This window comes from Ceratotherium simum, chromosome 39 (assembly GCF_057802395.1).
Source record: "Ceratotherium simum simum isolate JZ-2026a chromosome 39, ASM5780239v1, whole genome shotgun sequence".
Taxonomy (NCBI): Eukaryota; Metazoa; Chordata; class Mammalia; order Perissodactyla; family Rhinocerotidae; genus Ceratotherium; species Ceratotherium simum.
Genome location: NC_141938.1, coordinates 13799677 through 13820987, shown reverse-complemented (window position 1 = coordinate 13820987; position 21311 = coordinate 13799677). Strand labels below are relative to the sequence as shown.

Here is a 21311-nt window from a genome sequence, read left to right as displayed (position 1 = left end):
GTGGTGGGACAATTCTGAGCTCCCACGGAGAACTGGAAAGCAGACCTGCTCTCCGGGTTGCCATAGGCTGGAGAAAGACAGGGCAGGACACAGGCAGTCCAGCTCCCTGCGGTCAGGGCTGGGCCAGAGGAAGTGACAGGGCTTAGGGGAGCCCAGAGGTGAGCCAGGAAGGCATGCTGGGGGAGAAGGTGTGAGCACTGGGGTTTTGTGGGGTGAGTAGGAGTTCCCCAGCTCTGAGAGAAATGGCAGCGGCAGAAATTACATGTGCGAGACTCTGGAGGCAAGAGAGGGTGTGAGGCTTGGGGAATCGCAAGGCGGGCAGATGTGGTGGGAAGAGGATGTGGGGCTGGTTCTCCTGATGGGGGGAGAGCAATGGAGGGCGACTTCCGTTCCGTCTTCCTCGGCCCCGAGATAAGACGGACAGTGTCCCTTCTGGGAAACCTCTGGGACAGGGGTCAGGGAAGAGCACTGGACTTGCATTGACTCTGGCCTCACCACGCCTCTGCAACACAGGGGCAAAGGGCTCATTTTACAAATGGGGAAACTGAGGCCCAGAGGAGGAAACCACGTGGCCGAGGCCAGGTGTGGGTGACATTTGAACATGTGCTCTGGGCTCCCACCAACTCCCGGGCTGGTGGCTGGAGGTTTCCTGGCCTCCGATCCCCTGCCCCGCTCAGTGGGAGCGCAGGAGGCTGGGGAAGGGTTGAGCTGGGGGGCGGCTGAGGGTGGGAACAGAGGCCTGGCTGGGGACGTGCCCCCGGGGCTGTGGTTTCCGGTGGGGGCTGGGCAGGGAGCGTCTATTCTTAGCTTCTAACACAGCCAAGGGCATGCAGAGGCTGGGGTGGGGGTGGGGGCAGCCTAAGGGACACCAGTGGACCTGGTGCTAGGGTGGGGGTCATGGGGCAGCTGGGTGGGGTCGGTGCCTCCGTCTGCTTGAGTGAGCCCTGCCCCGCTCACTCACCCTCTATGGCTCCCCAGTGCCAGGGGAGGGTCCTGCTCCTGGGCCTGCATTCAGCCCTGCCTGGCCCCCACCCCAGGTGCACCTGCTGCCTTCTCCCCTGCAAGGCTGGCCCTAGCCTCCTCTGCCCAGCAGCCCCGTCCTTCCAGGCCCAGCCCCTGCACCCCTCTTCTGGGGAGCCTTCAGTGTTCCTTCTGGGGTTCCCCAGACCCACTGCCGCTCCCCAACCCCGGCCTGACTCCTTGCACTGGGGGCGTCTGTACCCGGCTCTGCCTCCCTCCAGACTGGGGGCTCCTGGCTAAACACACACCCAGTGAGTCTGGGGGATGGCCCCTGATGCCCGCGGAGGAGCTGGGAAGACCTCTCTGGGGGCAGGTGGGGAAACTGAGGCTGGGAAGTGGGGGGTCCTGGGAGGTGGGATTCTCCAAGTTAGAGAAACCCAGGTTCAAATGCTGCGTGCCACTTTCTGGGCCTCTGGGCCTGTTTGCCCAGCAGCAAGATGGCCATAACGCCGTCTCGTGGGGCTGGTGAGGCCTGGGCCGCAGCAGCCACACGGCCCACGCTGTGAGGACAGAACAGGGCCTTCCCCGTGAGGAAGTGCCTCCCGGGTCTGCCCGACTCAGCCTGTCCCGCACTCGGGGACAAGCCGAAGGCCAGGGGTCAACGGGGTGACTGGCTGGGGATGCGCGGATTCTAGGACTGCTCTGGCAAAATTGCTCTGGCAATCAGCAGCTGATTGGTCATGTCTGCCATGGGCTCTGAAGGCGATGGAGCGGGTCTGTGTGCTGCCATAAGGGGTGTTCTTCACCCTGGACCAGGCTGGCTGGATGGGCGGGGCCTGCAGCGTGGAGAGGGGGCCCTTTGACAGAGGCACTTCCCTGCGAGGCCCCAAGCCCTGCCGTCTAGAACGTGCCCACTGCGTGCAAGCTCGTGTGTGGTGGGGGGGGGTGCAAAGCAGAGGCCCGGGCCGTACCCGAGGCTGAAGTCAGGGCTGGGAGGCGACCAGTGCCCTGGGGAGAGTGTCAGCCGTGGCACTGCTGACATGGGGGCCGGGTCACTCTCTGGGGGGCCGTCCTGGCCGCTGTGGGGGTGGAGCAGCATCACTGGCCCCACCCACTCGATGCCAGGAGCTCCCCCAGTGCGGCAACCAGAAACGTGTCCGGTTGTGGCCGAGCACCGTCCCCAGGCGAGGACTCCTAGTCCAGGCGAGCAGCATCCGTGTTCCAGTCCGGAGTGTCTCGGATTGTGGCCTGATGGGTGGGGGCACGTGTCTGCTACCAGAAGCTTCCTAAGGAACGGCTGTCAACTATTTTTAGGTGCTGTGGCTGTTTTTAAAAGGTCGTCTTGGTTGTGTTCAGCGCCTGAGCCGTGACAGATGTGCTGTGGTTACATAAGGCAGCAGGGGGACCGCTGGGTGTGGGCGGCGGTGTGGGGTGGGGCAACTCTAGACTCCGCGGCATTTCTGAACATCTAAAAGTATTCTAAAATAAAATGTTTATTAAAAACATGCAATCTCACCAGTAGACCAGTTAAATGAAAATAAACAAGATTTCTCCCCCCCCTCCAGAAAAGTCCTTTTAGAGAAACCACTTAAGCTATTTCCCAGTGAAAGAGGGTGTCAGGGTGGGGCTGTCCGAGGAGCAGCCGGGCACGGCAGGGATGGCGCAGGGTTTTCCCATGTTAGCCTAGAAAAGACTGTAAGAAAATGTTTCAAGAAATGTGTTTCCCGGGTCAGCCGCCTGGTGGACTGTTGATGGCCTGTGACTGGGGCCGAGTGACCGCACCTGTCAGGCCAGAGGCTGTCCCCGTCTGAGACACGGGACAAGCCAGGCGGCTCCGGGGTGGCTTCAAGGAACACAACTGTCCCCACGTGGGAGGAAGGCCGTCTCAGTGACCCTCGGTTCCTGGACCTGATGGTGGACGGTGACACATCCTGCACGCCCGCTGGGGGACACTGACCCCACAGCCAGCAGCAGGGGCGAGCTGGGGGGACCCCGGTGCTGGGACGGCCCTCCGCTGGTCTCTCCTGGAACGGGCACAGCAGGGTCTGGCCCCACCGCTGCGGCTCGAGGAAGGCCGGCCGGGGAAGGCCCGGAGCGCGCGGCCCGCAGCCCCCGCTGTGTCCACGCGCCGGCAGCGCCCCGGACTCGGGGTGTCTGTCTCCCGCAAGGCTGGCTCCCCACTCCGGGCCCCTCTGGCCGCCTCCGCCGGCGCCGCAGGGCCTCAGCCCGCCCGGCTGGACAGCGGGCTCCGCGGGGCCCCGCTCCCGCCGGGGGGCGGCGGGGCGTCACCGCCGGTAGCGGTAGCGCTTGAAGTGGAACCAGAGCTGGAAGATGCCGTTGGCGAACTGGCAGCGGAAGCCGTGGCGGTGCGAGTACTCCCACTCGCGGCTCACCACCTTGAAGGCGATGTCCTCGTAGGGCGGCCCCGCGCGGAAGCGCAGCGTCGCGAAGTCCCTGCTGTCGGCGCAGGCCTCCAGGAAGTACTCGGGCGTGGCGCGCTTGTCGATGAGGTCGGGGTAGAAGATGTTGAACTTGTAGCCCTGCACGATCTTGGGCGGCGGGTTGTCGAAGTCGTAGTGCGTCTGGTTGTACTTGTTCCACTCGAAGCCCGTGTGCACGCGGTTGAAGAAGCGCGGCTTGCGCGGCCGGTACTTGTCGGCCCACAGGTACGCCTTGCCCGTCAGCGGCATCTCCACGCTGAACTGCGCCTCGTCCTGGCCCATGCCCTCCTTGGCCCGCCGGAAGAAGATGTCCTCCGCGCTCTCGCTCGCGTCCCCTGCGGCGGGCGGGCGCGTGAACCGGGGACAAGGCGGCTCAGCCTCGACATCGCCGCCCTCCCGCCGGCCCCGCCCCCGGCAACCCCGGCCCCGCCCCTCCAGCTGGCCCCGCCCAAGGAGCCCACTCCCCACCCTCCCGCCGGCCCCGCCCCCGGCACCCTGGCCCCGCCCTCCAGCTGGCCCCGCCCAAGGAGCCCACTCCCCGCCCTCCCGGTGGCCCCGCCCCCGGCAACCCCGGCCCCGCCCATCCAGCTGGCCCCGCCCAAGGAGCCCACTCCCCACCCTCCCGCCGGCCCCGCCCCCGGCCCCCTGGCCCCGCCCTCCAGCTGGCCCCCGCCCAAGGAGCCCACTCCCCGCCCTCCCGGTGGCCCCGCCCCCGGCAACCCCGGCCCTGCCCCTCCAGCTGGCCCCGCCCAAGGAGCCCACTCCCCGCCCTCCCGGTGGCCCCGCCCCCGGCAACCCCGGCCCCGCCCATCCAGCTGGCCCCGCCCAAGGAGCCCACTCCCCACCCTCCTGGTGGCCCCGCCCCCAGCAACCCCGGCCCCGCCCCTCCAGCTGGCCCCACCCAAGGAGCCCACTCCCCGCCCTCCCGGTGGCCCCGCCCCCGGCAACCCCGGCCCCGCCCATCCAGCTGGCCCCGCCCAAGGAGCCCACTCCCCAACCTCCCGCCGGCCCGCCCCGGCACCCTGGCCCCGCCCTCCAGCTGGCCCCGCCCAAGGAGCCCACTCCCCGCCCTCCCGGGGGCCCCGCCCCCGGCAACCCCGGCCCCGCCCCTCCAGCTGGCCCCGCCCAAGGAGCCCACTCCCCGCCCTCCTGGTGGCCCCGCCCCCGGCAACCCCGGCCCCGCCCCTCCAGCTGGCCCCACCCAAGGAGCCCACTCCCCGCCCTCCCGGTGGCCCCGAGAGGCCCAGTCCCAGACCCCGCCCCTCCTCCCCGCCCCACCCATAGCAACCATGGCCCCACCCCTCCTGCCCAGTCCCCACCCCTGTCGGCCCTGGCCCCACCCCTCCTGGCCCCGCCCGGTCCCCCGCCCCCAGCAGCCCCGGCCCCTCCCCTCCCACAGCCCCACCCCAATGCCCTGGCCCCGCCCTCCCGCCGCACCTGTGACCTGGAGCTGCTGGCGCGACAGCTGCAGGCGCTGCAGGTCCTCGTCGGGCTCCAGCACGTGGGCGTCGAGCGGCAGCTCGTGGGCCGTGAGCAGCCGCGGGCTGTACTTGCCGGCGTCGTAGTCGTCCAGGCTCTGCTGGATCAGGTCCTCCTCCATGAGCACTGCCTCCCCGTCGGCCTCGCCCTCCGCCGGCGCCGCCCCGTCCGCCTCGGGCTCGGCGGGACCGCCCTCCTCGGAGGGGCCTGGCGGGGTGGGCGCCGGCTCCTCAGGCTCCAGGCTGCGGACGAGAGCGGGCCGGGCTGGGCGGGCGGCGGGCGGCCACCCGGCCCCTCCAGAGGTGGGCGCGGGCCGGGCCGGGCCGGGGCGGGGAAGGGGAGCGCGGGCGGCCCACCTGTGGCCCGGAGACTGCGGCTCCTGCTTGAGGATGGGGAACAGGGGCTCGCTCTCCACGCCCTGCTCCTGCTTCAGCTTGTAGAGCTTCTGCCGCAGCACGTCCTGGTGCCGCTCGCGCAGCCTGCAACGCGGGCCCTGGTCACCCCGACACTCGGGGCCAGGGGGCCTGCCCCCAAAGGCTTTCTCCTGAGCCCCCTTTGGCCCACCGCCCAGGCTGGGGCCCCTACCCAGGTGCAGCCAGGCCAGGGTCAGGGTCTGGGCCATGAGGAAAACGGGGCACAGGGTCTCAGAGCCCCGAGAACTGTCCCTTGGCCAGAGGGGCAAGTCCCTGTACCAGGGTGTCCACGTGCGGGCAACGGCCCAGCCGGGCGGAAACAGGCCGCAGGCAGGCGAGGCAGAGGATAAATTTAGAGGCGACCGCACAGTTAGCGGCCAGCAGGCGCGTGTTTACACGGCCAAGCTCGCTGAGAATTTGTACACAAAGAGTGTGGGGCCTGCAGAAGGACGGCGGGGGACAGGCGGCCCTGGGGGCTTCCTGTGCTGCCCGCTGAGCCTGAGGGGAGACAGGCCAAGTGCTGGGGACAGGCCGGAAGGCAGGAGGCGCTGCCTGGCCCCCAGGGCCCTGACTCCAGGTGCGGGGCACGGGAGCACGGCGGGGACCTTCCAGCAGGGGCACTGGCCTGTGGCTCCCCGCCCCGGCCCAGCAGGCCTGGGGGAGACAGCTCCTGTGCCCTGGGTGAGACCCCGACGGAGGTGAGACCCCGAGGGCCGAGGCCCGCCGCCCGCTGACCTGGCGCGCGCCATGTGGGCGCGGAGCTGCTGCAGCAGGCTCTCCCAGTAGCCCATGTCCAGGTTGGGGCCCCCGGCCTGGATCTTGCCCTCGATGCCCTGGAAGATGAACTGTAGCTGGCTGTAGGTCTTGCCCTTGAAGACTGACTGCACATCGGAGCTGACCGAGGCGTTGACGCCCTCTCGCCGCTCGCCTGCAGTGGGGTGGGGGGTGGGGGCCGCTCAGTGCTGGCCGCGCCCCCCCGCTGTGCCCACACCGGCTCTCCTCCCCCAGCTCGGCCTCCCTCCTGGGCCAGATCCTTCTCACGCACTGAGCTGGCGACAGGCCGTGCACCCTGGCCAGGACAGATCTGACTCCCTGGGCCTGGGGGAGGCCGGGCGGGCATCTCTCAGCCCCTCCGCAGTGGGTCTGACCTGCAGGTTAAGTGTGAGCACCTCGGCCCGGCGTGACCAGCCTGCCCACCCCACCCACCGCCTGCCCTGAACCATGTTGAGGAGCCAGGAGGGTTCACCGGCAGCCACAATCTCCAGGATTCAGATCCTGCTCTGCCGGCCCCAGCTGTGTGGCCTTGGGCAAGTGGATCCCCCTCTCTGGGCCTCAGTTTCCCCCTCTGTGAAGCCCAACGAGACCATGCACAAGAGCACTCGGCTATGCCTGGCATGGAGGACGCGCCTCACCACAGCACGGAGGCTTTCCCAGGCTGCAGGAAGTCCTGACGCTGCCCCGAGACAATCAGACCCCCTGCATCCTGCAGGGGTGTCTATCTATCACACTTCCTTCTCTCCAGACTGAGAGGCCCGCAAGGGCGGGGGACCTGACCCTAGTGCCCGGGCACACCAGCCTCCCTGTTGCTCATCAGGCGCCGAGCATGCCCCGCGCCCCGCCCCAGGGCCTTTACACATGCGGCGCTTTCCAGCAACATGTTCTTCCCCGCCCAGTCCATCTCCTAGATCCCACCCGCCCTCAGCGCTCAGCAAGAACATCCCTTCTCCTGGGAAGCCCTCCCTGACCACCAGATTGCCCCCTCGGCCTGGACGCCTGATTCATGGCTTCCTGAGGGCGGGACCTCCTTGGGCTTCTAGCTGCTGCTCCCCAGGACCATGCTGGGCCATGGGGAGCTCAGGCCCCAGCTGCTGGGTGGACGTGGGGATGGGCACCCAGCTCATGCTCCCTGCTCAAAAGCAGGCTTTGACAACCCTACCAGTGGACGAAGGGTCACAGCCGATCAGACAGGGCCGAGGGGGGCCCGAGTCCCTGCAGCGGGCTAAGCCGGGGCCCTGGAACCAGCATCTAGAGACTCAGGCCCGTGCTGGGCCCAACGCAGCCCCACCAGGCTGGCGGCCCGGCCTCCGTCTGTAACAGGTGCAGAGAGAGCGTGGGACCACAAGCGAATTCGGCGACAGCTCCACACCTGGCCGAGCAGGGCCGCGTCCTGCGCTCGCTCAGACAGAAAGACGGAGCCACTGTGAAAACTGAACCCCAGTCAGACAGCCCCTCCGGATGCCGCTCCCACAGAAGCCAAGCCATTGTCCAAAGGCAGCCAGGTCCCAGGTCTGGACGCAGCCCGGACGGCCCCCACAGAGCCCAGCAGGATCCAACTGGAGCACTCCGGGACAGTGTCAGGAGAGGAGGCAGCAGTGTGGGGATGGGGGAGGCCCACGGGGACTGCTGAGCCCAATGGGGGGATCGCTGCGGGGGGAACAGGGGCGTCCGGGGACCCACTGTCTGCTGCACACCCTACGGTACGGGTTCCCAGTTACAAAAACAAAAGAAAAAGCCCAACTTAATTTGAAAAGACAAAGGCCCGCCCTCTGTGGGGCCCCAGGTGGACTCGAACCTTCTTCTCTTAGCAATCTGAGGACACCTGGAGCCACCAGGGACCCCAGAAGGGAAAGTAGACAGGGAAGTGACTGACGTGGCGGAAAGAGAAGGGGGAGAAACGGCCAAAAGAGAGGAGCGTGGCCTGGGTGCCCGGGGGACTCTGGAAGCGGCGGGACCCGGTGGAATGTCCCTTCAGACTCTCCCACAGCTGGTGGGGCGGGGTCGTCCGCTTCCCATGGAAAACGCCGTCCCCAGAGCTCCACACCCAGCCCCGTGGCCTCCCAAGGAGCCGTGTCCTCACGCACGTTTCTGATGGCCAAGAGTCCCCCTCCCCTTCCCTGGAAGTTACTGCAGGATGCGCCCTGCTAAGGGGACACGAGAAACAAAGTCCATCTTACGAAGAAAAGACACCTCCCTCCCCGGGAGGAAGGAAGCCGTCCCGGCCCCAGTCTGAGCAGCGGACGATGGCATGTCCACACGCTCGGGGAGGGGAGGACGCGTGTCCTCGGCCACGCACGCAGCCCGCAGTGACGCTGAGAGGGCAATGAAGGACAGAGCTCAGCGACAGGGACAGGGACCCGGGGCCCTGGGAGCTGGACGCTGTCAAGGCTGCAGCTGCAGGGGCGGGCCTGCTGTGGTTATGCAACAGTGGTTCCCACCCGGGGGGAACTGCCCCCAGGGGACACCGGGCGATGTCCGGGGACATCTGTGGCTGTCACACTGGGGGCGCTCCTGGCATCCAGTGAACGCTGCTCCACCCCCACAGTGCCGGGGACGGCCCCACAGAGAACGACCTGGCCCCAGGGCCGCAGTGCCGAGCACGAGAAATCCCGATTTAGAGCCCATTGCCCTCGTGATGACAAGCACGCCGTCACCGTGATGACAAGTTCACTGACAGAGGACCCAGGGACGCACAGATGGAGGCTGCGTGGCTCCCAGCCAAGCGGGGCCGCCTCCTGCTCTCCCTCAAACAGACGGAGCCTCCGGTGACAACCTGAAACCCGGACGAGAAGCCCCGCTGGCTCTGCTCCCGCGGAAGCCAAGCCACGCGCTCAGCGATCACTGGCGGAAGCTGGGGGTGCACTGGGGCGCTCTGCCGCCCCTCCCCGGTCCTGCGGCTCCCGTGCCCACGCTGCCCCCTGGTGGCTCAGAGGCCGGGATGGGGAAACTGAGGCCTGCACGGGGACCGGCCCCACAGGGAACCTGAGGCTTCCTGTGGAACCACCGGGCCCGTGGCGGCTCCCAGCAGACCCTGATGTGTCCCCAGGAGCACGCCCACGTCCCTCTGGCCCGCCAGCCCGGGGGGTGTGCCGCGGGCCCCGCGTTACCTGGCCCCTTGCCCGAGGCCTCCAGCTTCCGCAGCTTGGCAATCTCATCCTCGGTGATGATGGTCATGTCTCGCCAGAAGTCCGCATTCTTGCCCTGCTCGAGCTCCATGTACACCTGGCACAAGGCGCAGGGGTGAGGCAGCAGGCGGGAGGGGCGTGCAAGGGGCCGGGGCGCGGGGGAGAGGCGGTGGGGGCGCAGGGGCAGGGGTGAGGCGGCGGGGGCCGGGGCGGGGCGCGGGCGGCACCTGGATGTCCTCCAGCAGGTCCTCCATGTCGGCCACCGTGAGCCCGTTGAGAAAGGTGTAGGGCTCATGCATCTCCACAGCCAGGTCGTCGTCCTCGGCGCTGATGTACTTGGCCAGCAGGTCGATGGGCTTGGCCCGCCCGTCCCGGATGCGGATCTTGGAGCTGCGGGGGGCGGGGTGGTGTCAGAGGCGGGGGTGCCCTCCCTCCCGCAGACCCTGCCCTCAGGGGGCAACCGCTGTGGGAGCGGGGAGGAGCCTGGCCGTCGTGGGGGTCAGGGAAGTCTTCCTGGAAGAGGTGGCATCAGGCAGAGGATCAGATGGGTCAGAGGGAAGGCACAGGCCAGAAAGGGGCAGAGATGGGAGCGAGTGTGGGGTCTGTAGAGCAGTGGGTGGGAGGGGAGCCGGAGGGGCAGAGAGGACCCCTTCCTCCCGCTGGATGGGCTGGACAGGCCGCCCGGGCAGAAGATCCAGAACCCTCAGTGCTGTGCCCAGGGGATGTGCATCAGGGGCTGACCCTGGCCTGACCCGAGCGAGCCCGTGACAAGGCCGGAGCCCTAGGAGCCGGAGGGGGGCCCAGCGGGCAGCACGACGATGGGGGGCAGGGGTGGGCTCCGGGTGCACATGCAGGGCTTGGGGCTCAAACACCGCCATGTGGCGTCCGGGCAACTCACGACCCCTAGGAGCCTCACTGTAAATGGGGCTGATGAGCGAACCCCACTGTGGGCCGGGGGTGGAGAGGGACGAACACAGCCGGTGCCGGCCTGGGGCCCAGCACCCTCGACTTGGCTCTGCTCCGTGGACCGCGGCACATTCAGACGTCTCCTGGGTACCAGCCCCATGGGGGAGACGGGAGGCCAGCCAGCGACAGATGCGAGGAAGGAAGCAACAGGGAGCAGTGTGCACACGGAGCAGGGGCAGGCGCCAGGAACGGGGTCAGGGAGGGCCCCCAGGGAGGCAACAGGTGAGGCGGTGAACAGCAGGTACAAAGGCCCTGGGGCAGACCCGGGCTCTGGTGTTGGGGTCCAGAGGCGGCGGGGGCCGGAGCGGGGAGGGAGGAGGGCAGCGCCGCCCAGGCCCATCTCCGCACGCACCGCAGCTTGGCCTGCTGCAGGTGGAAGTTGTCCTCCTGCTCCTCCCACGTCTTGAAGTGCTCCGCCTCCTTCTCCCGCTGCAGCATCTCCAGCTCCTGCTCACGCATGGCCTTCTCCCGCTCCCGCTCCAGCCGTAGCTGCTTCACCTGGGGGCGCACGGGCACGGTGAGCGGGACAGCCGGACGACGGGGCTCTCGTGGGGCCTGCCCTGTACCCTCTCAGGCCGTGGGCTCCCCCGGGGTCAGGGGTGGGACTGTAACCCAGACCTGGCCTCAGCCTGCTGACCCTGCACACAGGGATCGGGCCAGAGAGGCCTGAGGCTTGGGACAGACCCTGGGGCAGGAGGGGCCCTCTTTCTGCTGGAGACACAGCAGCCCGGAGCGGCCGGGCCATTTCTGCCACCGTGACGGGAGCGTCTGAGAGTAAAGCCCAGAGGCCAGCACAGCTGAGGCGGAGGGAAACAGCTCGCTGGAGTCACTGCCTGAGCCCTGGATCCAACCGTGCCTGAAGCCAGCCTCCCCCAACTTTCCACATAAGACAATTAGGTCTGGCTTGAGTTAGGCCAGGGTGAGCCGGCCTTCCAGCCCCCACGAGGACAGGCCGCCTGACCCCGTGCGGGCAGGCCGAGGGCAGCCCACCTTCTGCAGCTCCAGCCGATTGTCCTCCTGGATCCGCTTGTTCCGCTCCTTCAGCTCCTTCTCCTCCAGGTGGCTGATCCCCTTCTTCTCCAGGGCCTGGAAGGGCGACCACACAGCTCCATCGCCACCCCGCAGGGAGCCTCCCACACACTCCTCCAGGAGACGGACTGGGCCTTCCAGCCAAGGAGAGGGGCTCAGGGAGGTGACGGCCCCCGCCACACCTCCCCGACTGCCATTAAGACGTGCCCCTCAACACTGCGGAGTCACCCCGGGGCCATCAACATCCCGGAGCGCCCCCACCTGAGTGACGGGAGGCGGCCGCCCCGCCCCGCAGGGCACGGAGAGGCCCCTCGGGGCCTAGTGAGGCCTGTGGCCCGGCTCTGGGCGCGAGCCCTCGGCGGCTGCGTGGGGGGGCAGGAGCAGAGACGGAGCAAGCCCTGAAAGCACACGGCCGGGGTCCCTGCGACTGGGGGGACGGCTCCCACACTTGGGGCGCCAGGACTGCAGACAGTGGTTCTTCCCGGCTGTGCCCTCAGCCAACAAGGGGGCTGTGGCACGGGGGCTTGGAGACCCTCGCACCCCCAGTCTCACCTCACAGTCGTTGCCCAAGCACGGCGCTGAGCCACGCACTTCCCCATGGTCACCTCTCCCGGCTCCGAGGGGTGTTCAAGGACCCCCCCATACCTGGAAAAGCCTGCCTCCAGGGGACATGGGGCCACCTGGCTCGGGGCCACCCCAGCGGCCCAGAGGACGCCCCCCAAACCGTGAGCCCATCTAGCGCCCTGCCCGGCCTAGAGACAGCAGAGGCTGGGCCGGGGCCACGGCCCGCGAGCCGATCACAGGAGGGGCCCGTGAAGCCTCCCGTGGGGTGACTCCCCGAGGCCGGGGGGACACGCCTGCACAGGCGCACGTGCCGACCACACCAAACTGCGGAAGCTCGCTCCTCCATTTACCAAGCACCCACCGTGTGCAGGCCTGGGGACAGAGCTGCCCCGGGAGCTCACCGGCCGTCAGGGGCCACACGTTAGGAATTAGGACGTGGTGTCTAGACGGCACCTTTGTGACTCGACCCTTCTGGACCTGCTCCTTTTACGCTGCAGCCGGGCCGCTCCCCGATGCCCACCTGCATTCTCTCCTATGCCCACCCAGGCTGATCCGCTTTTTCACAGTCCGTCTCGCCCACTGCTGCCCCCCGAGGACGGGGGTCTCTGTCTCTCTCCTCACGGATGCATGCCCAGGGCCCACACGGTATCCAGCACCCAGTGGGCGCATGACACACGTTTGTCAGAAAAGTGCCAGGAAGGGAGAGGCAGGGCCCGGATAAAGAATACTGGGGGACCTGGGGGACCCGGGGGGCCAGGAGGGGTCTCAGAGGGAACATGTCAGCCAAGATCTAAAGAATGACAAAGAAGTACTCATGGGAAGAGGTGGAGAGTGTTCCAGGCAGAGGAACGGTGAGTGCAAAGGCCCTGGGGTGGAATGGCTCAGTGTGTTCAAGACAACAGAAGAAACTGTGCCTAGACTGCGTGCGACTAGTGGGAGACGCCGAGGCTTCCAACTGTGCCCACCTGCTCTCACCCTCCCCCACCACCAACAGGCGCTGTGCCGGGTGAACTGTGTCCTCGAAAAGGATACGTCCACGGCCCAACCCCTGCAACCTCTGAACGTGACCTTATTTGGAAAAAGGCTCCCTGCAGATGAAATGAGTTAAGATGAGGTCACACTGGAGCAGACTGGGCCTTAATCCACTGACTGGTGTCCTTGTAAGAAGAGGGGAATTCAGACACAGAGACGCAGAGAGAAGGTCACGTGACAACAGATGGGCGTGATGCGCTGTGAGCCGAGGGCTGCCAGCAGCCACCAGAAGCTAGAAGAGGCAAGACAGGACCCTCCCCGAGAGCCTCTGGAGGGAGCACTGCCCTGCCCACACCTGGACTGGGGACTTCTGGCCTCCAGAACGTGCGAGAAAGTCTGTAGTTGCACACCACGTGCCCAAGGCCTGGCTGGCGGGTGAGAGACCGGTGTGTGCCTTTCACCCCGAGCTGTGGGGACAGCTCTGAGGTGCCCGGGCCTGGATCACCGGGGAATCCCATCCCGGGACGTGACGCTAGCACCCTGCTCTGCAGTCACGCCTGAACTTAGGCTGGGTTCTGAGCAGAGAGCCTGGAGGTTTACACTGCGAGGGACAGCGAGGGCAGCGAAGCGGGCGAAGCCAGCGTGCGTGCGCGTGTGCGTCAGGTCAGCCCCTGGCGGCAAGCGCACGCCGGGAGCGCGCGCCCCGAGCGCTGCACCGCCTCCGGGAGCAGCAGCGGCGCGGAAGCCACGAGAGGCGGCGGGCCCGGCCGCGCTCACCTTGCTCCAGATGAAGGTGCCCAGGAGGTTGTTGTCGCCGAAGGGGTTGTCGGTGTTGGTGTAGCCCATGTACTCCTCGCCCCAGCCCATCTTCTCCCGCTTCTTCCTCTCCTTGGCCTCCTTCTTGGCCAGCCGCCGCGCGCGCTTCTCCTCGGGCGTCTCGAAGGCCTTCCGCAGCTCCTCCTGCTGCTTCCGCTCCTCGCGCAGCCGCAGCCGCTCCTGCAGGCTCTGCTGCTGGCTCAGGGCCGCGGCCGCCGCCCCGGGGCTCCGGGAGCGCGCTGGGGACGCCGAGCTGGACGCCGAGGAGCCCGGGGACCAGGAGCGCGTCCGCCGGCGCGGCGCCCATCCGCCCCGCTGCTGCCGCCGCTCATCGCCCGAGTCGGACTGAGAGGACCGGTCCTGGGAGCGCCTCCGGCGCGGCGCCGGGCTCCGGCTCGGCCTCCCGCGCCGCTGCCACCGTTCCTCCTCCGAATCCGACCTGCAGGGGGAGTCCGCAAAGGGCTGCTAGCTGCCTCCGCCCCGTCAGCTGCTGCACAGATGCTCACGGAGTGCCTGCTGTGTCCAGGCACTGGTCGAGGTTCTGGGGACACAGCAGGGACCAAAACATTGACAGTCCCTGCCTTCGCGGGGCTCACATCAGCAAGGATACACACAGTGGGACACGAGATGACGCCGTGAGCCGCAAAGAACAGTGACGTGGCGTTAGGGGGTGGAGAGGTCAGAGAGGGGCTCTCTGAAGAGGTAACTGGAGGACGTGGGGGAGGCAGCTACGGCGAGATCTGGGGGGAGAGCGACCCAGGCAGAGGGCACAGCAAAAGCAAAGGCCCTGGGGCAGGAGTTTACTTGGTGTGTTCAAGAAGCGGAGGCCTGAGTGCCTAGAGCAGAGAGCGAGGGGGAGAGCAGGAGGGAGGGCAGGGAGGAGGCTGGGGTCGGATGTTGCTATAATCCTATGAACCAGACGACCTCATCTGTCCAAGGTATCAAAGGAGGGCTTACAGAAGGTGGTGCTTAGATGGTCCTACAGGACGGGCAGGAATGGACTGGAGTAAGACTGGCAGGAATAAAGAGCTAGGGAAGGGCATTGGGAGCAGGGAACGGAATGTGCGAGCCCTGGAAATATATTCTTTAATGTTGGGGGGAGAAGAACAACCAAAATCTGTCTTTATTTTGTGAAATGTTCCACCCACTAAGCTCATGTCAAAAAATCTACACTATGAATACCAATTATTTTGGAGTCCCTTAAATACAGGCTACAAATTTGATCAAATTTTCATAATAACGACATCAACTCTACATATTGAGGGTGGCTGATTCTTGTGAATAATTCAAATACTAGAAAACAGTAGATGAAAAAAATGCAAAGATGATAATAACGAGACTTATGCTACACGTGAACCAGTACTAAAACATCAACACCAGGGGCTTAAACCAGAGTCGGCAAACTTTATCCATAAAGGGGCAGACTATCTATGACACAATCACTCAATTCTGCTGTCGTAGCGCAAAAGTGGCCACGGCCAGTACGCCAACAAACAGGCATGGCTGCGTTCCAATAAAATTTTATTTCTGGATGCCAAAATTAGAATTTCTTATAATTTTGTATCACAAAATACTCTTTTTGTTTCGATTTTTTTCCTCACCGTGTAAAAATGTAAAAACTATTCTTGGTTCACAGGCTGTAGTTTGCCAAGCCCCGGTTTAAACCATCTCTTCATTATTTCCAGTCTGTTGCTTATAACTTCTTGGAATTCCCGGGTGGCAGTGATTTTAGGAGACTTAAAAGGAAAAGCCAGCTTCTCAAACCTGGAGGGCGATCGGCTATGTCTGACTACAGCCGCTCTGGCCCTGGTGTGGAGAACAGGCTGGAGGGATGGGAGACAATGTGCGCCGGGGCAGCCCCTCGGAGATCTTGGGGACACACATGGTGTTACAGCCAGTTAGGGGCTGAGCCAGCACGGGGACCCGGGTCTGGGAGTCAGTCCCCATCACTGTGCTGGTTCCTTTGTGCTGGAGAAGACTCAAGCCAAGTCTGGCCAGGTGCCCCATCTCCAGAAGAAAAGGACTGTGGGCCGCGGGGACGCTGAGACCCAGGTCCCAGGAGTCAACCAAGTCCCGCCACCTGTCATCATCAGTTCTTCCCTCTCACATCCCACCTCCACGAGCAAGTGTTGTCACCTCTACTTCCGAAATCCCTCTCGAATCTACCCACTTTCCCATCGTGCCTCCCCAGAGCCTCCCTCTCGTGAAGGCGACCATCATCTGCTGCCTAGACAGCTGTACCACCCTCCTCCTCCCTGGTGTCACTCCTGCACCCCCTCAGCGCCTTCTCCACGCGAAAGCCAGAGACAGTTCTGCAGAGTAAGGCACACCGGGTCACACCCTTGCTCAAGATCCTCCATGGCTCCCTAGTTCCCTCCGAATAATCGCCAAACCCTTCAGCACGATCTGCTCTCCCAGTACCTCTCCGATCTCACCTCCTACTCCCCTCGCTGTCCCTCCAACCACCAGGTGCCCTGCCTGGAACCTCTCTCGCTGCCTGACGTCCCCTTGTCCAGGAAGGCCTCCCTGCCTAACTCGGGGGTCTCTCAGCTCCCCTCTGGCCGGAGCCGGATCCCCAGCGCCGCTCACGCCGCGACCCCACCTGCGCTCCCGGCTCCGCCGCCTGCGCCGCCCCTCGTCATCCCGGCGCCGCCGGTTTCGCCGCCCATGGCTCCTGCTTCGGCTTCGACTCCGACTTCCGCTCCGGCTCCGCTGCCTTCGGCCCCTGCGACCCGCCGACCGCGAGCGGGAGCGTGTACCCCGACCCATCGGCTGGGACGGCGGCGGCGACGGCGCTGACACAAATATCCGGGGCCTGCGTCGGGGGCCTTCCTCGCCCGCGGCGCGCGCCGGGCTGCCCCGTCCGCGCCTGAGCCGGGAGACAGGAAGACATCCCGCCGCCCCATCCCGCGGGGACCTCGACGCCTCGTAACCTCTCCTCCGCCCGCAAACGTGGCCCGCGTGATGGACTCAGGCCGGACTGTATCCTCCAGGATGGGGGACTCGCTCTTCAGGCAGTACTAGGGGCAGCCCCACGAGGGTCCTCGCGCCTTAGAGGGCCTGCGGAGCTGTGGGCGGAGCAAAGTGCAAACCAGGAACTGCGAGTGGAGCGGGGCCTAGGAGGCGGGGCCAATGGGAGGCGCGGCCCGGGGCGGGGCTAAGGGAGGCGTGTCCGGGGAGCGAGGTCTCGCGGTGGGTGTAGGCGGGAAAGCTCCAAGGTCGTAGGTTCGAGTCCACATTGCTCAAGACGGCGAGGGGTGGGAGCAGAGGTGGAGAATGAAAAGCCTTAGATGTTGGGCTTACCTTCTATGAGTCACCATCATGCTCCACCACCACCATACCTATGTATTTCAGGGGTTAAGCTTTTTTTTTTTTTTTTTTTAAAGATTTTATTTATTTTTTTCCCCCCAAAACCCCAGTAGATAGTTGTATGTCATAGCTGCACATTCTTCTAGTTGCTGTATGTGGGACGCGGCCTCAGCGTGGCCGGAGAAGCGGTGTGTCGGTGCGCGCCCGGGATCCGAACCCGGGCCGCCAGCAGCAGAGCACACGCACTTAACCACTAAGCCACGGGGCCGGCCAGGGGTTAAGCTTTTTTTAAAAAAACTTCGATAACTCCCTGAGTTCCCCTTCAACCCACTTTATAGATGGGGAAACGGAGGCTCAGAGAGAGTAAGTCACTTTAACACCCTCCTCCCCCTGCCCCAAGGAGGCAGCGTGGAGCTGGTCCAGCTCTGTTCTGTGGGTGCTGGGGAGCCGTGGGAGGGTTTGGAGAAGGGAGGAATGAACTGGCTGTTAGGCAGAGTCCCTGTGGGGCTGGCGGGGAAGATGTCCCACAGGAGGCAGGACTGGAGGCCCAGACAACTGGAGGACCCCTAAGTCCTGCTCTGAGCTCCCCCAGCCCACCCCAGAGGATGGTACTCAGTATTTTAAGCTAATTCTTTACATGTTTATCTTAAGATACAACTTCATACCACCACCTCCCAAATGCTGGCTTTGTATGCTTGGTGCTTCTTCGAGGTGCCAAGGTGCAGGGTGGGGGTGGTGGTGAACCTTCCCAAAGAAACATCGGAAGACCATCTCCGGCCACCCCTGATAACGACCCTGCTGTCATGGGGTGTGGGTTGCCCCGGTGATGGGATGGCCCAGAACGGGACGGGAGCCTGGCTTGTGATTCTCAAAATGCAGACGCACCCATGAGGATTTGAATACTCATCTTTGGACGTAAGGAAGGCACATTCCAGATCATCTACATGTCTGGTTTATAAGTGAACCGTGCTGTTGTGCGTCTGCATCTATGGTTATGACTGGGTTTCCAAAGGCTCGCTTACAGACACGACCTTGCTTTCCACGCAGTGTTTCTCAAATTGGGAGTCCAGGAGAAATATTTTCCCCTTAAAAGGGGTCCATGCGTTACTCAATTTGAGTGACTTTGGCAGAACAAATACAAACTCTGGGGAGTGTTTGTTCCTTTGAGCCAGGCTGTGCTGATGTCAGAAGCTTTTAAAAGTTTTCTGAGCTCAAGTGGAAGCGGAAGGCGGCCACAGCTGTTAAGGCGTTTGGGTCCTGTTGTTGTGATCAGTTCTTATAGACCCTCCTTCAACTCCCAACCGGACCACCGGATGCAGAGAGAGGCAGAGGGAGGCGGCTGATGCTTATTACCCGATTTATTAGAGATCTCTTCAACGTAAAAAGAGGGAGGGGCGGCGGGATGGGGGCCGGGGCTGCAGACGAGTGTTATTCGGGGCCAGCAGTGGCTGCGTGGTTACAGGGGGGCCCACGGCTCTGGGTTTGAGCGACACGGCATCCTGTGCCCGGGGAGGCCGTGTTCCGGATTGTCACACACCAGATCACGGGGGCTGAGCACACGGACCCCCGATGAGAATTAAGACACACAAGGTTTGCAGTTTTGTTGTGTTTGGAAATCAGTTTGGCCATAAAAACGAGATTGGTGGGGGCACAGGTGATGCAACTGAACCACCAGAGCAAAGGTGGCCGAGGGTGCTCGTCCTGGGTGGGGACCGAGGGGCTGCGGAGACAGGAAGACGGCAAGGGACCCCCCAACCCCCACCCTGGGGACGGGAGTATTGCACTGAGCCAGGTGGTGGGGGGGCAGGGGCGAGGACAGAGGCTGGCAGGGGACACACGGAAGGGTTCACCTTGTCAGTCTCAGAAAACGCCTTTCGTTTTCACAGTACAGCAACCCAGACGCTACCCAGCTTCTCAGCAGCAGCAGCCACGAGACGAGCCGGGGGCGGGAAATGGGGCATCACCACGAAAGAACTGACAGATTTCTGTCCTGGGGGGATGACAGTTGGGAGGGTCCAGGGCCCTCCCCGCCAGGGGTCTGCGGAAGGCCCCTAGTTCACTACACATCATAAATAAGGTCTTGCCTTCCCGCCCCGCCCCGCCCCGGAAAGAAGCAGCAGACGCCCCCGGGCGGCACAGCCCGAGGAGCATCCGTGTAACGGTTTTCTGAAAAGGGATGAAGGATGCAGCCAAGACAAAACACGTCCCCAAAAGGGCCTTCGAGACTTAACACAAAAATAGAAATGTCATGACACCCAGGAGGTTTGCAAAGTTCTCCTGCAAGTCAGTATCCAACTGACACACTTGTTCTCTGATTCGCTCTGGAAAGGCCGAGGTGCCCAGGGGGGACCGGCGGGCCCGACGGCGGCTCCCCTCCCTGCTCCGCAAGCTCCAGGTGGCTGAGGACGCCCTGGACACGGGGCCCACTGCTGTGGCCACCCCCGTGGACGCCCGATGCCCCGGCCCCCGGACTCTGGGGGCCTGGGTGGCGACTCCAATGTCGGCATTTAGGTGACACAGCCGTCCCTGTTAGTCCTCAGGGTCTGAGATGCACCTTCAGAGCTCTGCCCGCTCAGCCCGCCTCCCCCACGGTGGGACAGGGCAGGGATGGACTGGCGACTCGTGGCACATGGCCCGGGCGCCTGCAGACGGCGCTGGTCTGAAATCCAGGCCAGGATGCCCCCTGGGTCTGGACAAACGCTCCTTGGGCAGGATGAGAGAACGTTGGTTTGCTTCTAACCCGGGACTCCTGCAGGCTTGTTTTGATGGGTCCTCCGAGGGTCCCCTGCCCCGGGCTGCGTGCTAGAGTGCTGCCCCCGTGCCGACAGCGAGGGGAGAGCCGCGGGGCGCAGCCTGGATCTCCAGGAGGAGCGCACAGCAGCCAGGCCAACAGGTTCCCTCCGGGCGCAAGGAGCGGGCTATGCGAGCAGAGACGGCAGGAAGGAGCAGTGGGGGACCCAGCTTGCACCAGACTCGAAAAATCAAATTCCCAGATCGGTGACCTCTCCAGCCGTCTCACGCTCCACCAGGGAGGCAAGGGCTGGGAAGAAATTCTTCCAGAAGGTGCGGCTTCCGCTCCGAGCCCGCTCCCAGCTCCTCCCATGCTGGCCGAGCCAGTGGGGGTCTGCAGAGTGGGCGGGGGAACCATCACCCACATGTCACCTCAGGAGTAGGAAGTGCGTCTGCGTGGGGGTGGGAGAGATTCTGCCAAGCTGTCGCCTCCAGCAGCCCCCTCGTGACACAGTGGGGTCCCCTGGCGGCCGCCCCACGGGGCTCTGGGCCCGGAGCACGGCCCCTGCCGAAGATGACAAACCAGAAAAATAAAAAAGGGTTTTCACAAAGAATTTCTCCTATCCTTAAATTGGCATAGGCGTCACCATCGTTTAATAAAGAGAGGACGCCCCCCCGGTCCTGGGTGAGTTCCTCCTGGCGGGGGGCTGTCCCCTCTGGGCCACGTGGCCTGACCACGGCGGGGCCCTGCTCCAGGACACGAGCTCTCCAGAAGCCCCGTGGCCCGAGGGCCAGCTGCCACCTCCATTACTTGGGCCCTGTCTTCTGGACACTGAGTGTCCCTGCTGAGGAGAGAGGAGTCCGCAGTCCTGAGCTCCACCGAGAGGGGGTGGCCATGCGGGCGCCCAGGATCCCTGCTCACGGGTCATCTGGGAGGCGGGGGTGGCGGGAGACAGATGCTGAGCAATGGCAGGGTCGGCAGGTGGAGAGCTGTCCTCAGGCTGCCCGTCGGCTAGCCCCGAGGACGGATGTCTGGCGCCCGGCAGCACGCCTGAGCTGAGCGCACCTGCCGGGCGCGGGTGGCCTGGGAACCAGCGGGACCTGGAGGCCCTTCCCTGCTGGGCGCTCCGTCCACGCTGCAGAGGGGGCCTGCCGGCCGAGGCGTGGCGTGCGGAGATCAGCCGGGCGCCCGGGCCACGGGGCGCAGGCCCCAAAGCCAGCGGCTTGCTCCCTCGGCAAGACGCATGCAAGTTCAGCCAAGACCCAAGACGATGGCGGGGCGGAGCTCTTCTCCGTCCATCCGGCTTTTTTTTTTCCTTTTCCTTTTTATAAAAAAGCACACGTGTGCTGCTGTCTCTGTGCAAAGAGGAAGGACCCGGAATAAATAGGCGACGGGGCGCGGGAGGTTCACAGTATCACAGGCGCGGGGAGCCGCCGGGGCGTCGGAGCACCAGTGGCCATCGAGGGCAGGACGCGGCGGCTCTGGGCCGGGCCGAGCAGGGCGGGCGGTGCCTCCGGGAAGCGGCCAGGGCGGCAGCGGGCGCTCGGCTCCGGGTCGCCAGCTGCATAGAAGTTACTGCAGGAGACACGAGAGGCGGCTGAGGGCATGGGGGCCGGGCCGGACCCCCACCCGCCAGGCCGATGCTCGGGCCAGGGACCCCATGTTTCATGAGGGCCAGACAGGCCCCAAGATACTTACCCCGCGGGCCCCCGCGCAGCACGAGCCAGGC

The 21311-nt window shown here is 65.0% G+C and overlaps 2 protein-coding genes across 6 annotated transcripts in view; both read right to left on the bottom strand.

Annotated features, from left to right (window-relative positions):
* Positions 1 to 2435: 2435 nt before the first annotated feature.
* CACTIN (cactin, spliceosome C complex subunit) lies at positions 2436 to 16331 on the bottom strand. Of its 2 annotated transcripts, XR_015550237.1 has the most exons (11): positions 16145 to 16331; positions 13504 to 13981; positions 11152 to 11247; positions 10514 to 10659; positions 9423 to 9585; positions 9178 to 9292; positions 6029 to 6221; positions 5237 to 5359; positions 4839 to 5122; positions 2743 to 3736; positions 2436 to 2653 (listed from the first exon to the last, which is right to left on the bottom strand). XR_015550237.1 is itself a non-coding variant. In XM_087425750.1 (10 exons), the coding sequence occupies exons 1-10, from the start codon at positions 16309 to 16311 to the stop codon at positions 3246 to 3248; spliced, it is 2256 nt and encodes a 751-aa protein (XP_087281876.1). In that variant the 5' UTR covers positions 16312 to 16331; the 3' UTR covers positions 2436 to 3245. The 2 variants fall into 2 exon arrangements, 1 of the variants encoding a protein (XP_087281876.1); XM_087425750.1 differs by having other exon boundaries at positions 2436 to 3736.
* A 1860-nt stretch (positions 16332 to 18191) lies between these two features.
* Positions 18192 to 21311, bottom strand: part of PIP5K1C (phosphatidylinositol-4-phosphate 5-kinase type 1 gamma) — a 57219-nt gene continuing 54099 nt past the window's right edge. For all 4 annotated transcript variants that reach the window (XM_087425745.1, XM_087425746.1, XM_087425747.1 and 1 more), the window contains one exon: positions 18192 to 21157. In XM_087425745.1, the coding sequence (XP_087281871.1) occupies positions 21155 to 21157 (3 nt within the window). In that variant the 3' untranslated portion in view covers positions 18192 to 21154. The remainder of the gene's footprint in view (positions 21158 to 21311) is intronic.

Bases quoted from the DNA above. Each gene is read 5' to 3' on its own strand.
- CACTIN (XM_087425750.1), bottom strand. From the start codon at position 16,311: ATGGGTCGGGGTACACGCTCCCGCTCGCGGTCGGCGGGTCGCAGGGGC. The intron at 6,222-9,177 runs GTAACGCGGGGC...ACCCCACTGCAG, and splicing joins GGCCTCGGGCAAGGGGCCAG to GCGAGCGGCGAGAGGGCGTC. The intron at 5,360-6,028 runs GTCAGCGGGCGG...CCCGCGTTGCAG, and splicing joins GCCCACATGGCGCGCGCCAG to GCTGCGCGAGCGGCACCAGG.